The 16,744-nt window shown below is 39.5% G+C and overlaps 1 protein-coding gene across 3 annotated transcripts in view; it reads left to right on the top strand.

Annotated features, from left to right (window-relative positions):
* Positions 1–16,744, top strand: part of CPED1 (cadherin like and PC-esterase domain containing 1) — a 143,681-nt gene that overhangs the window by 46,271 nt on the left and 80,666 nt on the right. For all 3 annotated transcript variants that reach the window (XM_010395476.4, XM_019283616.3, XM_010395475.4), the window contains exons 6-9: positions 1,599–1,755; positions 3,260–3,428; positions 14,869–15,011; positions 16,391–16,463. In XM_010395476.4, the coding sequence (XP_010393778.2) occupies positions 1,599–1,755; positions 3,260–3,428; positions 14,869–15,011; positions 16,391–16,463 (542 nt within the window). The remainder of the gene's footprint in view (positions 1–1,598; positions 1,756–3,259; positions 3,429–14,868; positions 15,012–16,390; positions 16,464–16,744) is intronic.

The following is a 16,744-nucleotide window of genomic DNA, read 5'->3' as shown; positions in this document are numbered from 1 at the left end:
TCTCTTAAGTAATGATCTGTACAGCCCTTCGCTGCTGTTCTTATTTTCAGTAAAATGTTTACTTTCTTTTAAATAGCTAAAGTGATGCGTAGGAGTAGTTACATGGGACCACTGTTAATTGCCATGGTGAAATGCTATTGGCCTTCTACAGGGTAGAAGTTGCCATAGTAAAATGCCCTTGTGTCTTTACATCAAGTCAGATATGGAAAAAAATACAACTTGATTGTGCAGATCTGGTTCCTGTGCATATTCAGAAGCAAGTCTGCTCAATGAATGACTTAATGGGAGTTTATTGGCTTACTCCTGTTGTCACTACACAGTCAATTAGGCGGAGCAGTCTGCTTTTGTCACTGTACTTCAAAAAGCAGGTAGTCACTTACAAAGTTCAAATCAGTTATAAAGCATAACACAACGGAAATATGTCAGTGTGAATGTAACTTGAGCATGACGTGCTCTATTAAATAATGGCCTGGTTTTGGTTATTAGAGCCTTTAGTCTGCTAAATGGTGCATGTAAGGCAGAGGACCAGATTAATTCTAGACCCAGGAGACTGGAAGGCTGAACCAAGCTGATCTAATGAACAGCCAATAAACACAGACAATCACAATGTCATTTTAATAGGATGTCTGGGAAAATGGATAGTTTTTTTCCTTAAATATCTGTTTACAGCTCATCAACAGGAACACAACATCAGTTTTATTTTTCGTTTCATGTACCAAAGTTGAGAGTGCATGCTTTAAAAAAGATGCTCTACCAATAAATTCATAACATAACACAATGCTGTATGTCATTAAAAAGAAAAGTAATAAGGTTTGGGAATAATGCAAACAACTTGATTTTTCCTGACCATTACTTAAGAACTCAAAATGTGAGGCGTATTAGAGTTAATGAAAACTACCCTACATGAAATAATGACACAACATAAGGGCTTTGTGCCTTTTTTACCAAGCATAGTAAAAGCAGAAAATACATGCCATCCCTTGACTGATCTCTCATCACAATATTTTGATTACTATTAATAGTCACATGCCTCAATAATTTTGAGAGCTGTGGCACATCAGTCCTGCTCCCACTGTGTTTGGTGGCAGAACTAAGCCTCCCATAGATTTCAGTACCTGCAAATTGTAGCCTTAAATGGTGAACATAGAAACAAGGATATGTGCTTGTTAATTGAGCTATTATTACAGTGGCAAAGTCCCTTGGTCCTTAGACAAATAAATTCTTTATCCCCATTAATTGTAATTAGTGCTCCATGAGAAACTAAGTTTTGGTATTCTATATTTATAAATCAAGGATTTCAATTTTTAGGAAGGAAGAAGGGGATGCTTTTTGTAAGCAATATTCCTGCACTCACCTCTGAAGTGGAAGTTGCAGCTAAGCCTTTCAGCCTGCAGCTTGCAGCTGGAAGGGGGTGCTTGGTGGAGGTGAAAATCTCTGCTAGCAGATCCAAAAAGGTTTATTGTCTCAGCATTTATTATTTTACATTTTCATCTGATGTTGGTGTTGTGTTTTATACATTTTGTCCTTAGCAGCAGTAGTCCACACCTGCTTTCAATGCTCTGCTGACTTCCTTTCTCATCCTCTTGGTACTTTTTCAGACCTGCAGCTCCCACTTGTCACCCCAGACTGTTCTGGCCAGCCTGGACTGTCAAGGGCCAGCGCCCCAAGAAATGTGTCCCAGGGCAGCGCAATCACTGGGCAGGCACGTGCCTCCCATGTGCAGCACTGGTGGAAGCAGAGCACGAGCACACAGCTGTAAGTTAATGATAACCCACCCTCAGAAACTGCCAGTGCTTCAGCATGCAGTTATTTGGGAGTCAAGGATGCAGAATGCAGCAAAAGAGAAGACCACAGCAGATGGAGCACTTGGATGTATTGCATCTCATACTTGCATTATATTTGTTTCTGTATTAGCCAAGTTTGCACGTTTTGAGTATAAACGTCTAAGTCTTTATGTTGGGGCAGTGAAGCACTTAGACAGATAAATACAGACCCAGAGACACCCCTGAACCTTTAGGTCTCATGGTGGCTGAGCTGTTTCCTGCTCCATTGTTGTAATGCTAGGCAGATCACCACACTCCATCCCTGCCTTGCCCCTACCACAGACACACATAGTAGTCATTTGCACAGAGGTCCTCCCTTAAGTGAAGAACCAAGAAGTTCTTGATAATTTGTCTGTTATCAAGTGCTGTTTCCTCCATCACAGTATATCACAAATTTTATGTTCTGAGGACACTTTCTGCAGAGTGGAGAAAAAGTTCTCTGTAAAATAGATGTTGTTAGACTTACTTAACAGGTAGCAAAATTGAGGTCTGGAAAGGCCACATATTACCAAAAATTACACAGAAATGGAAGGAGAGCCCCTTGTCTTTTACCAGTAATCATTCTTAGAGATCCACAATTTCTATCATCATCTTCCCATTGAATTTTCTATGAGGTAAATTGATACTCAAGAGATTTTTAACGGACTGATTAATAACACCATTGTGAATATGCACAAGTATAGCTCAGATTTCCCCAAGTAATGAGCTTTTAAATAATAGGTTTTTTTCTTGGGTTTGCTTTTTTTCTGTTCTGCTTCTATGGCTGACTCTTTTTGTGTGTACTATGGCAGCTGTAGGCCAGTTTTAGAGAGCTGTGTCACTTCTTAAACAAAGCTAGCTTGCAGAATTCTTAGATTTAACTGATTTATTATGGGTTATTTCTAGGTATCCTAGTCTTTCATAATATTTGGAATGATTGTATATGGCTTTCATTAGGGGAAGTATGCAGCACCACATGTTTCTGTCCCTTTATTACAGAAGAAAGTGCTAACAATAGTGCAGCTTTTCCATAGGGTTGGGTGGGGGTGTTTTTCTGAATTCACTGCAAATCAGTGTTAAATAGGGTACCTTGGCTATGCATTTCTGTTATTTAAGATGCTTGGATTTCTTTAATGTTTAATTTAATCTTGATCTAATCTTTCACTCTGAATGTCCTGGATTTCTAACACTCACATTATTCCCACAATGCATTTACCCATATGTACTCTCAAACATTACTCCCTCCAAATATAGTTGCTTCCTGTGTTTGGTAATTAAGAGTTAAAAATGCTGAAAGCAATAATATGACGATGCAAAGCTTTGTTTACTTGGTTTAATCTACTGTGCTGCTTAACTTGGGGGAAAAGAGGCTAATTTACTATTTCCGCTAATTTCACTGTTTTTTATAGCTCATTTGCAGAAGAACTGCATTAATGCTACATATTATTACATTCCAGGAATCAAGTATCAACTTTGTCAGACCACAAGGACGTCCTTAAAGCTCAAGACCTTTCTGTCATTATCAAAGCATATGTGCTTGTGACATCCTTAACACCCCTGCGGGCATTCGTTCATTCAACCACCACTGTCTGGCATCCACCCAAGAAGAAGCATTTTACCATAAAGGTAAAACATTTCATTTCCTCAGTTTTCCATCTTTCAGGCAAAGTACATAGACAGAAAACTGGAGAATATCTTCCTTCTCTTTTACCCCTTACTTATTAGCAGTCCACAGCCTACAGTGAATATTCTCCTAATGTACAGTTTTCATTTCTCAGAACAAGCAGGGTTTGCTTCATGAAGAAGGAAAGCCTTGCCCTGTGCACTGGGGGCCTGGGATTTGCATGTCTCCAAGCCCATTTTTATTGGTGACATTTGACAGCAATTGCAAGGTCAGAGTTTTCTCTAAAGTGTGAGTGCTGCCATGCAGTAGCAACTTTTGCTGGGATATTGATAGTGTTGTGAAAAAGGAAAGTAAATATTTAAAACAGCTTATTTAGATTTCCTTTTTAGGTACACTAAAGCAGACTAGAGGAGGGTCAGGGCACTTCTAAATAAGGGGAAGGAAGTATACCATGGATAGAGTGGGCCCCCCATGGTCTCAATTTTTTGAAGAAGGATGTTTCATATGTGCCTTAGATTAATTCTGGACATCTCCAAGTGCCTGGAGATACCCCTCTCTCCACATCTTTCTTGCTCAGCAGTCCCATGGATTTGCAAATATGCCTTGCCATTCCTTTCTTCTCCTAGCAGGTGACTGTGCTTGCAATACATCAGCTCATTGTGAAGAAGCTACAGTTGTGCCTCTGCTTCTTCCCTTTTGAAGAATTAAGGTCACAATGTGACAGTGGTTTCTTGAGGTCACAGCTCAGCTCCTGCAGGAGCTGTTAGAGGATGGGTGCACTTTGCCCATGTAACCTTCTCGGGGTAGGAGCAGGTCTCGGCTTTGGATCAGTCTGAGAGTTGTGGTGTCACTGTCAGGACTGTAGATGATGTCAGCTATTTGGTACGTTCTACAATTTTAGCCCTCACCAAGTGCAGTGCCTAGTTTAAGCTCATTATCTAATTCTAGTCATTGGAGAAACAGACACCTCTAGAGAACAAATCATGCCACCTAATTTAGACACCAGTTTTGGAATAAGTTTCCTGGTAAAAGTGTTTGCTTCCTTCTATGGGCTATGACTTTCTTAGAGAACATGTCAAATTCTGGATTGCCAAAATTAGGTGAGCTGAATCTACTTCTCCCTTCCCCCCACATAAGCTATGGAAGCCCATGAAGATATATTACTTTGCTATGTATTTTCCTCCATTTTCATTTATGAAGAGTGATGGTCACTCACTTTCAAACCCTGGGATACAGTTTTTGTTTATGTTTATTAAAATAACACAATATCCAGCAGCATCGATGTTGCAGCTGAAGTAGGGACTACTTTAAAGGCTAGTAGTCATTAGTAATTTTGATATGGCTCTGTAAAACAATTCCCACTGAGGGAAGTCTGCTGAACAGGGTGCCAGCCACCATTTACAGAGCACTTTGGCAGCTGAAGAAGCAATAAAAATGATAGATGGAAGCAGCAGCACATCTACAGTGGTTCCAGTCTGTTTACTGTTGTTGTGGTGTTATGCCTTCCATAGCTTTAGACAAACTCATCAAAATAGTGAAAAAGACACAAAAGATAGGCACGTTTTGTGAAAGAAAGCACATTTGTAGTGATGTAGATTGAAATGCAAATTAAGAAAATGATGAAAAATGGTGTGTGTAAGGCTGCCTCTCAGCACAGTGTGCCCTGTAAAGAATATGGAAGGGGGCAGGGAGCTTCCAGGAGAAGTGAGACACTGGGAATTCATAGAGTGGCTAGAAAGCGCTGCTAGGAAAATCATATAGAGGGTCTGTGCTTGATGCAGAGGCAACAGGCAGGTCACCCATCAGAAAATACTTGGGAGAAGGTATGAATTCAACCACTGATATCCTTTGTTAAGAGATTTTTTTCAAGTTTCTTAAAAACTTCATGTAGCCCTCCATCAGTTGCCAGTGAGACATCCAAGGCCAGGAGAGTCATCTCTCCCAAAGTAGCCAGTAGAGCTATACATGCTTGTACCAGCCAAGGAGCCTAGTCCAGAAAGCTCCTAAGCTTTAAGTTTCTGCCAGCTCTATTGTGCAGGATGGAAATCGTCACGTTTTGAAGCTTCAACCGGTCAATAGTCTATACAGAGAATCTCCAAGACCTGTTTTTCCACTGATTGCCAGAATGCCCACTGGGGACTCAACATGCCTAGAGGGGAGATTTTGGTCTGGAAAAATTTGCCAGTGTTTTTCCCCAAGAGCAGGTGACTGAGTTTTATTTTTTATTTTTTTTTATGAAGCGATGAGAATCATTTTGATTATCTTCTTTCAGTAATGTTATACCATAATTTAGAGACCTCCTCAGTGAGTACAGACCTCCGGTCAAGACATTTTTTCTCATACCAGTATAATTACAACATTTTTAATGAGAAATTCATCCACATTTGTGGTCAACTTAGTTTTGCTATCACAAATTCAGTATGTTAAGTACATTTAAAATTTGATCTCCCATGTACAACAATAACAATGCCTTATTAAAAAAGTGGAGATGGGGTAGATATATGATATCAATGATTAAGAGAAATTGTGTAAAGAAAAAACAGGAGTTTCATTAATTAAATAATACTGCATTCCTCACTGCCTTTTTGTTAGTAAACTATTGTAAATGAGTTTTGCAATGCATATTTGCTTTTTATAGTCATAGTGGCATGGCTTCAGAATGATTCCTTGAATATTGGTCAAATGGCAGTTCAGGAAGAGTTCAAGTGTGTTTTGCTCACCAGCTGCCAGGTTTTCTCTGGATTATACATATTTTAGTATTTCATTTCAGAAAGCAAAAGAAGGTAAATCCTGAGCTGGCATGAGGATTTTGTGTGCAGTCAAGGGGTAAAAAAGTGCGACTCCAGATTTGGGCCCAGCATGGGAAGATGCAAGAGATGCAGGGGAGAGAATGGCTTTCTGCCACACAGATGTTTAGATATGAGGCTTGTTTAATAGCCCTATTTCTTTGAGGAGGGCTGGAAACTGCTTATTTAGTCCATCTGTGTGTGCAAAAGTTATTAATAAAATAGAAGCTTTCTATTTTGCATATTGTAGCAATTAAGGGAAGGGTCTCTGGCAATGTATGCAATAATTCCTTTTGTGTAAATCGACATTATGCATGTGCATTGAGAAGAATGCTGACCCCTGAATAATTTTCTGTTTTATAGAAACCAGTGTGCAAACCAGTAATTTATGATTAATTATTTCAAGGCTTAACACACTGTGAACTGCTTCCTTTGCCCTGCCATTAACCTTTCCCAACCTGATCCCAGTTCTTTATGAAGGGATACACTTTTGTAGACAGAAGTGCCACATCCTGCATCATCAGGGGAGGCTCTTCTGTGCTGTCAGCAACTTCCCGTGGCCCCTGCTGTGGCTCATCATCCTTTTGCTCATCCAAAATAGACAGGTGCCTCCTGGACTTGAATTCCTTGACTGGTGTTCTTGTGTAACCCTTGATGCTCAGATGAAACTCTGTTCTTAAGTGATTTTCCAGTTGTGAAGTGAAGTACTTATAATATATTAAAGCAGTTTGCTGTTAAGCTTGCTGTGGTGTGAGTCACTAAAAATGTCGCTGAAACTCTGCCTGTGTATTAAGCATTTGGAAACTTGAGTAAAGGAATTTTTATTTTTTTTTCTACTTAACATACATGCAAATAAATCTGGACCCTCACCTATACAGGAAATCCATATTTTAATATGACGTGGCGGTCTGGTTTATAGCCGAGCATGGTGGAAACTAGGTTGCAGTATTGCCCTCAAGTGGCCAGTTTTGGTACCACTTGAAGTATTAGCCACACGTATTTAAAGTGAGATGGAATGCAAACGTACATACAGATACAGAGCAAAGTGTTGCAAACAGCAGAAAGGCTTGGGATTTTTTTCCTTTGTTTTACGTTTACTTGGTTTGTTTTTGTTTTTGTTTTTAATTTAATATTGTTGCCCTGACACTTACAGGACAAAAAAACACAAAAGAAAAATTACCATCAATTCTTAATCAATTAGATTGCAGGGTTATTTGGGACTAAAATTATATTTGTTCATTAGGTTCTGTTAGAATGCTGTAATGCTCTTCTTTCTGTGAGAATGAGCATAATATAAATGCCATCTCTGTTTTCTTTCCTTGTGGTATCTAGAGCCCTATAATTTCTTTTTTCACTGATATAAGAACAGAACTTCTAGGCTCGGGGAGATCAAAGACATGCTTAGTGTGACACTCATTTGTGGCAGCAACCAGGCAAGAGAGCATCATGAAACTGTGCAACAGGACAAACATAAAGCAGTAGTGGTCCTGTTGCGGGTTCGGTTTGTAACCGGGCGGAAACACCAATTTAGTGTAGTGGTTTGGTCCAAAATACTCATTACTGTTTATCTGCTGTGAGATAAGAATTAGGAGAAATGCAAAACAGGCACTAAACTTGAAAGAATATAAAGAAGTTTATTAACAGACCTAAAAGAAGAAAAAAAAAAATTATACCACCTTCAGAACTCTCCTCCTCCCCCCACCTTCCTCCCTTCTCCCACTGACAATGTTCAAAGACAACCCTTAAGATGTTCAGTCTGTTTACCACTTCCATAATAACCTTGTTCAGTCCATTTAGAAAGAGAAGTCTCTTCTTGCTCATGCTATGAAAACATTATCACAACGAGACAGCCGCCCACTTCCAAATATTGTTCAGTCCATTTAGGAAGAGGAGTCTCTCTGCCTGCGTGTGAGTCCTTTCCCCCGACTTGCAGCTTTTCCCGCAACTGCTTTCGAGGGTCCACTCTTGAAGTTTTTTGGGGTACAATTTTAAGGTTGAGCCGTTCAGAAACAAAAACAGAGGCCCTTCTCCTTCCCTGGGAGCAAAGGGTCTTCATCATCTTCATCGTTAGGACTATCTCTGGGAGCATCTCTAGGGACTGAGGTTTTCTCCTTTCCCGTTCGGAGCAAAAGTCCTCATCTGGTTCATCTCTCCCTGTCCAAACTTCTCATGGAATTACAGCTGCGTCAGCATCTGCCTATCTCAGCGCAGGTGCTTCTGCTCACGAGTTGAACGCTCCACCCCCCATATCTTCATGAAATTACAACAGGATACTCTGATATATCATAGCTTCACAACAGATTTTCAGCTTTAAGCATCTCCTCTCTCTCTTCCCTCAGGTTTTCAGCTCTTCACAGCAATAAAAAGGGTTAATCTCACCTCGGCCTTGCAGCTTTGCAGCTGGAATGTTGAATGTTTCTTATCGCAGTGGAGAGGGGGGAGAGCCGAGCCGCTCCGGCTGCCCACGGCAAGGCAGTGGGGGGGGGTTCCACGGCTGGAACAGGTCCATCGACCCAGGATGGCCGTGGCCCGGCCTGGCCTGGCCCAAGCAGGGCCTGGCCGGGCCCACTGGGCCCTGCTCGGGCCCCGCAGCCACCTGTCCCAGCGCCGGAAACGAGAGAGAGCTTGGAGGGGGAGTTTGTCTATTCTTAAATGTGGATCACAGAGGTGATCACAACTTTAAGTGGCTTAGAGAATTGTCCATATTCAAACTGGCCAGCTGATAGGTTCTATCAGTTCCCAGAGGAAACTGTAAGCACCCCTTAGCAAGGACGTCCCTTCCGGGACTATGCTTGCTAACCTATGACAGGTCCCTAGGCAGGCTGTATCTATTTCTGGTAACCTGCAGGGTTAGAAACACAAAACTGGGAGTGGAATATATGTCTTGATGTTTAATAAGCTCCAGTGGGCTTTTATGCATGAAATTGTCTCATAGATTTTTAAATTCATGAGTGCTTTTGGTCTTACCAATGTCTTTGAGCAATGATACTATACAGATTACTTACTTGTTGCTTGAGAGTATTCGTTTGCTTTAAAACCTCAGCAAAATCAAATATAGCTTGATTTCATATCCTTAATTATTATCTTAAAAGGAAGAATAAGAAATCCTTCCTTATTTGTCTTCTTCATCTATGTCAACCTGTCATGCAGTGCACAAATAAAATCCTTTCTGAAGTTCTTTTCTGCTTTTCTCATTCTGAACATCCTTATTTAGCTAAGCAAGAGTTCAGACTGATTGTTCTCTACAACATGTGAATATGCCATAGGTTTTATACAATTACTCTGGCCCTTAGCTCTCTGTTTTTTTTCTAGTTCATTGGTGCTCTTGCTTAGGCTGTTGAATCCAGTCAGCTCTGTAAGCATGCCCTTCTGTGGCTTCCAGCTTTCCTAGACCTGCCTCCCATTATCCTGATTCTTCTCATCTTTCCTTTTTTTGATTTCCGGCTTCCCTTAGTCAAACTGATACATTTTTGTTTCTCACAGCAACCTGGGAAATGCTGTTAGTAAATCACCTTTAATTTCCCACTAAGAAGTCAGTGCTGAGTTGGGAAACCACTCTTAGTTCAGTCTCTTCAAAAGGCCTAATTTTGTGGTTGCTGAAGCTGGTGAGTGGCTTTTTGCTTTTGGACTTAGTCTTAAGAGCAAGGAGCTTTACAGGAAAGAAAAGGCCTACTCAGATGGCTTTTTCTCCTCCGTGTAATTAAGTTATGAAAGTGTTAAGGGACAAGATGTTGGGGTGTTTTGTGAACAACTCTTTTTCTGAACAATTTAATTTCATCTTTTTAAAAATCTTATGTAATGAAAAATATATACAGAAGTGGGACATTTACTGTAAAAAAAAGTTGAGTACTAATGTAATTTCCCCTTTCATCTAGTGCTATGTTAGATCTGCAGAGAAAGGGCACATCATAACACTAAATCAGGAGTGGAATAAACAGATCTACCTGAAGCTAATGCAATAAACTTATGATAAACTGCTGAACTGTTTTCTCTGTGTTTTATTCTGGAACTAATGTTACATGATTCATGGCTACATTTTTCTCCCATTACATGGCCTTTGACTATTTCTATATACTCCAATCAGTGGAAAGGTCCACCTGTGCTAGCAGAAAATATGGAAAATAGATTCCTTGCTAAGTATGTTTCCTCCTGGCCTTATGTGTGGAATTAGTTTTTATTCTTGCAGACATGTTAGCTCTTTAGATACTTCCATACATATAATCAAAGAAATTCTTGGTTTTGTGTAAAACATATTTTTGTACCTAAAAACAACTACTTATGCCCAAAAGTATTTGGACCTGGTGAAGAAATTTCACCAAAGACATCCAGTAAGAAGAATGAATGTACAAAAGTGAACTGAGAGAATAGAGCCTATGCTGAAAGTTTTTAAAGATTGATTGAATTTATTCAAGCTATTTTCAAGAAGAGGCAATTACTGTTAGTCTTTGAGACCCTGCAGATCCAGATGATCAGAAGGAGTGCAACAGCTCCAGTGCATAGCAGAACAATCTGGAGAGGATGCCCTTTGCTACTTCAAAAAGGGTAATTTCTTGAAACCAAAGGTCATGCTTTCATTCCTCAGCCATAAACCTTACTTTCAACTCTTATCCTGATAACTGTGTCATTTTGAAGGCTACTACTGGGAACGAGTATCGTCTTTCAAAATCGATTCATACAAAACTGTAAAGTAGGATGTTCTAAATCCCAAAATGTAAGCTTCAAAATTGCACTGAATTACTCAGTAGCCTCAGTGGTCTCTTTTCTTCTACCTCCTTGCTTCTGAGGTAGATTCAGAGCTCATCTATGCCTCCGAAGGAGTTACTGTTACAGGAAAAAACGTAGGAGTTCACCTTGTTTAACCAAACCCAGAAGTGTCTAACTGATGATATACAATCAACTGGCAATGGGTAATTATAATATACCTTCTATCAATTTCAGTAACAGAAGTGATAAATCATGATACCAGACACTTGAAACACTTAAATGAACATTGCACATTTCTAAACATCCTTCTATAAATACCCTCTGAAACTCTAGTGACATCTGCTTATTCACCCATGTTTATCCAGCCTCTATCTCAAAGGCAACACAGGTTACAAACACAGTCCTGCTCTTCTTCCATGCACCTCTACTTGGAGAAGTGGGGGCCCCTGGTCTGTGTGTGCCTGTTTCACACATACCCATACAGGACCTGTGTCCATCCTTACATCCCAGTATTCCCTGAAATCTAGGCAGGAGCTGTGGTGCCAGCAGGCTGACTTGTGGCAGTGCCTGACCAGGTTTTGGCTGCTGCTTTCTCCACCCAAAGTCTCTCCCCTGCTGCTTTTCTATTATTTCCCAAGCTGACTACTTCTTTGTTTCAAAAGTCACTTTGCAATTTCCTGGTTACTGTTTAACCTTGCTGATGGTTGCATTCCTCTTTATCAGGGTAAGTTTGGTCAAACATCATCCCAGACAGTTCTGCATATTCCAGGCACACAGGGGGTGTTGTCTGTGGGCAGGCTGTATGAGCATTCCAGTGATAGATCTCCTACCTGTCTTCAGTGTCTCACTTAGATTCCCCAGGTGAACCAAACAATTTTAGATCGCAATTAATGTCACTGTTTTGAGACATCTACTTTAGGATAGCATAAATTATGCTCTGTCAAGCATCTGTGCTCTGCAGTGTGGTGTAAAGGGAACCTAGATGTTTAACTTGTACATAGACATAAGCCATGATGTCTTGTGGTGTGGGATTCCTCTACAATATTGGCACCCGAGTGAATAGTCTTCATGAGAGCTGTGTCTCTGAACATCTGTTACAATCAACAGAGAGCTAATCAGTGCAGTCAGTGAAGGAATGTGTTCTAAGTTAGCATTTATTGCCATTCCCAAAGTTAGCTAAGGAAAATCTTTCTTGTTTGTTTCATCAGGAGGCAAGATTTTCTAGGATTGAGCTAAAGGCAGTCTCAGAAAGATCACTACATTTTGATTTTATACTCTTTCCCAGGGCAATCCTCAGCTGACCACTCAGCTAGCTGCCCCAGGCTGCCCCAGCAGCTCTTCTGAGAAATTAATTTGCAGAAAAATTGCCCAAGGAAAATCCTGAGGGAATTACTACAGTCATCATAACATCCAGCCCTGTGAGTGCCACACTCTTCCACTCTTCTTCAGGCTCCATGACTCTGTGCATGAAGTCTGAAAATCAGAATTCCTTTGTCAATTAAATTGCATTTTTTCTATGTGTCAGACCTTTACGTGATGACTCAGTGTATTTTTGAGGAGCCAGAGGGATCCATGTCATTGAGATTATAAAGCTAATTTTAATGACTGCAGATTTTAAAAACTGGATGTCAAAATGGGTGAAGAAAAAGCATCATAAAAGTAATATTGACTTGGCCTTTTTTTCCCAGTGGCTTTTCCTAAAGCAAAGAGAAGTTATTGGGGAGTGAAAGGTCAATGAGTTTAAATTAATTGAAAGAGTATTTCTTGTTCATTCTGCCTTTACAGAAAATGTGTGCTTGATCCATGTAACCTGACTGCATTTGCACACTTCTCTAAGGCATTACATAAATATTTGGAACATACCTCCAACTGTATGAGTCCAGCATTTGGATGAACACCTTCATGCTTCTGAGAAGCCTTGCAATTCTCTGTATAATGGCATCATTGTATAAAATATATGTACATGGCTGCATTAAGTCTTACAGCCTACTAAAATTTAATCCCTATTCCTCTGCTTAAAAAATCACCAGCTAGAGGTCAGCTTTCTCCCAGAATAGATTCCTGTAACTGCCAGCAGTAGTTCCTACTCTGTCCTCTTTAAATTGTTCAATGCTTCTGTTAATCGCACTCAATCAATGGTGAGGTTGCATTTTGCTGGACAGACAGTTTGTTTCCTCTGAAGGTGAGAGGATCAGCATCAGTGGTGGTCACTTGAAGAAACCTTCATCTCTTTAGTATCTTGCAGTTGAACACAGATATCTGTATACTTTTATTCACTCAGAAGAACCTGAGGTTTCTGGAGATTTTCACACTTTATCACCCTTAATCCATACAGTTTAAATTTTTCCTATCTGTTGCTGTAAATCCTGTGGAATCTGTTGGAGTCAAACCTAACCTGAACTTCTTTAAATAGGATTTTTTTTTATGAATTGAAATTTAAGCTGAAGTACTCATCTCATCTCCATTGGTCCTGAACCAGCCTGACTAAATATTTATTTTCAGCTATTGGCTTAGAATAAACATTGGTCTAAAACCTGATATCCTCCAATGAGAACCTGTTGAGCAATGTTTCTTTTCTAGGCTGGCTAAGGAGAGCTGTAACTAAAATGCAGTTTCTTGGAGATGCCAGTATTATTTTAATGCCTGTTCTGATGGCAGCAGTTGACTAGTATAGCCAACAGCATGCTCTGAGTACCAGTAGGGCAAACCAGCCTGTCTTTCATCAATTGTTACTAGAAATGTATGCATTATGTATCCTTTGTATTAAAGTGCTTGGGAATTGATTGATGGTGAGGGAGAAGATGAGCTAATGGTGCTCTTGCTTTTCCTCCCAGTAATCCCCATCTCTCCTTATAAAACTCTTCAACTCCTTATGTTCCCTGTGCAGCAAAATAGCACATCTCCTCGCTTAGTCCTTCAATATGCACTGGAGATTTAGGAAGTTAGAGAAAAGGTGCAAGCCAGAGTAGCAGAAACGGAAGTTGTGTACTGAATCTGGCAGAGGTGCTGGTAATAATTGCAGTAGAAAAATTCCCAGAAATAATGAGAAAATTTTCCTTTCTTAATGTTAATGCAAAATGTGTTCTACATGTACTGTACCTGCTTTATTTCCAAAGATAGCATTTTTTTGCCATGTAAAAGTGTCTCTTTGGTGATACAGTGCTACTAAATTATCTAACAGTTTTGCATGGTTCAGACCTTAACTGGGTTCTGTGCTGTATGATAACTCTAATGGAAATATGGTTCAAAGGCAGCCCCTTTCTTAGTACAAGGGACTCATATTACAAAACCTGCCTACGTTCCACTCTTCACTGGGTCTCTGTATTGCTCCAGTTGTTTCACTGAATCTCTGTCTGAAGTGACGATGGGGTGAATTTGCGTGAGCGATGAAAGCACTTGAGGACAGTGTTGTGCAGGCCAGTAAATATGCCGCTGGGAGGATTCACGAGTCTGAAAGCCACAGAATATGCAGAGTTCGGTAAAAACACAGGCTGTGGCTGATCATTTTTCCAACATCTTTCTTTTTTATTCTATTTAAAGCTTGTTGACCAGGGTAAGGAATTGTAGTCAAGGTCAAGTGGGATAGCCCTTGGCACAGTATGTTAAGAAAAGAGAGTGTGCTATTACCCACTGATGAAAATAGAAGCATTTGTGAGTTTGTTTGCCTAGAACCAGTGACAGCAAAAGGCTTTATCAAAGTAAGCTTAGATTCTGAGCAATATTTTTTAAAACTGTTAATACAGATTTTGGTTTCGATATACTTATTTGTAAATAAAAAGTCGTTCTCTATTAGTATGCTGTCTGAAGCTTTTCATTCCACTTTATTGTACAAATGAATAAGAACTGAAGTTGATATTCCAAAGCAATTTTTATTTCTACCAGCCTTTTAATTTATGATTTTAAGCACTGATTTACTGTAAATGCTCAAAAATAAATGTATTCTCTTTCACAGCTGCAAAAGTTTTTTGAGATATTCTTCAGAAACAGTTCTCCCCAACAAGCCTTCAACAACATGAAGGAGGCTATAAACAAACTTCTACTTATAACTGAGGTCTTCAGCAAATCATCCGCCTCAGGACCAAGTTCTTTCAATCAGTAAGTGACTTGCAGTAGTCATTGTAATGCTAGTGTCAAGACAGCTCCTTAAAACAGAATAAAAATTGTAGAGGATACAAGATTCTTAAAATAAAAAATTCCCATCTATTTCACACTTCTTTATAAAGTAAGGACATACTGCATTTAAGGAGTACAACTCTTCATTATCCACAGGGTTTCTGGTTTGTGAAAAGGTTTTGATGAATATTTAGGACCAGATGCTAATTCCTAATGAAGTGTTTCAGGCAGCACAAATGAACAGAAATCACTCACGATTGGGCTAGTCCTAACATATATAAAGCTGTATTTCCTTTCAGTGAGTATTCTGTCATATGTCAAATATTTAATGCTAGAGTAGCCCAGATTGTTCAGAGCTGGTTCTGGTAGGCAATCTGAACAAGAGACACTGTAAAACTCTTTATGAAATGTACATTATGAAATATACCTAGGCACCAACAGTCACATTTCTGTGTGTAATCACTTCTATTAATGTTATAGTTCTTACACATAAATCAACCTTTATCATGTAATATTTTTACTAAATAAAATTAATATTTGTTCTATATATGTTATGCCCCATCCCTGACATTTTTATGATAAGTACTAAATAAGTTACTATTTATTACATTTATGTGTTTTATAAAGCTATTTTGAGAACCAGGTGTTTTAGTAGCAGTAATGTAAAGCTCATTATTTGACTTACACAAGTTGGGAATAAAGCTTATATTGTGAGTGGAGAGGGTAGCAAGGAGGGGAGGAGTGTAATGGGGATGAAGCTATTTTGACAGTGGTCCAAACGCTCTTTTTTACCAATGAAATGGAGTCTCTTGTTTGTGTAACACAAGGCTTGCTTATAACTCCTGACTCGTGCCTCCAAACATACCCATAGCTGCAACAGAGCTCTTTGGCTTCAGTGAGTCTGGAGCCTTTCACCATCTCTTGCCCTCCAAATGTCTTCAAAGCTTTTGCCAGGCCTCATTCATTCTCTTCAAAAGGCATTTCTTCCTTCAGCATAATTCACCTCCCTCTCTGTCAAGCATTAAAAACACGTTTATATAGCACTATTTTCATCACCTCACCATCTGACTCCTTCCATGTTTAATGCTGCTGGCTCTTCCTAGAAATTTATTTAGTCTGTATCACATGTTGTCTCTTGGCCTGTGTGTGTATGTTTTCTTGCATGTGTTCTCTGGACCTGTGTGTGTATGGAATTTTACTGTATACAGGGACGTGGTTCAGTGGTGGACTTGGCAGTGCTAGGTTTATGATTGGGCACAATGATCTTAAGGGTCTTTTCCAACCTAAATTATTCTATGATTCTATATTTCACAACAGTACCTAACCTCACTGAAACTGATTCCTTTTATATTGTGTTTCAGATGCAGCCAGTGTTTTCAAATGCTAACCTTTGACATTGGATTTGGCATGTCCATACACCCAGTAGTTCTTAAGGTGAGAAAATTGCACAAATTATTGCTTGAGTCAAAAAAATTACACCAAGAAGAACACAGCAGGAAACTCTCTTCGATAGGTACCCTCAAATCTCTAAGTGTACCAATACTCTAATATTAATTTTGCCTGATTGTGGAGATTTGCTGTAAAAGAAACCCGTTTTTAAGAGTCTGAGTTACTGTGATGAAGTTCACCACACCATTAAAGTGTGCAAACTTTTCAGTTTATATTAAAAGGCTAGCTATTACCTCAAATGAATATCAGTGGAACAAAATCCATAG

The sequence above is a fragment of the Corvus cornix genome, chromosome 1A (genome assembly GCF_000738735.6).
Source record: "Corvus cornix cornix isolate S_Up_H32 chromosome 1A, ASM73873v5, whole genome shotgun sequence".
Taxonomy (NCBI): domain Eukaryota; kingdom Metazoa; phylum Chordata; class Aves; order Passeriformes; family Corvidae; genus Corvus; species Corvus cornix.
Note: the sequence above shows the minus strand (reverse complement) of the source record. Positions and strands in the feature narration are given on the sequence as shown.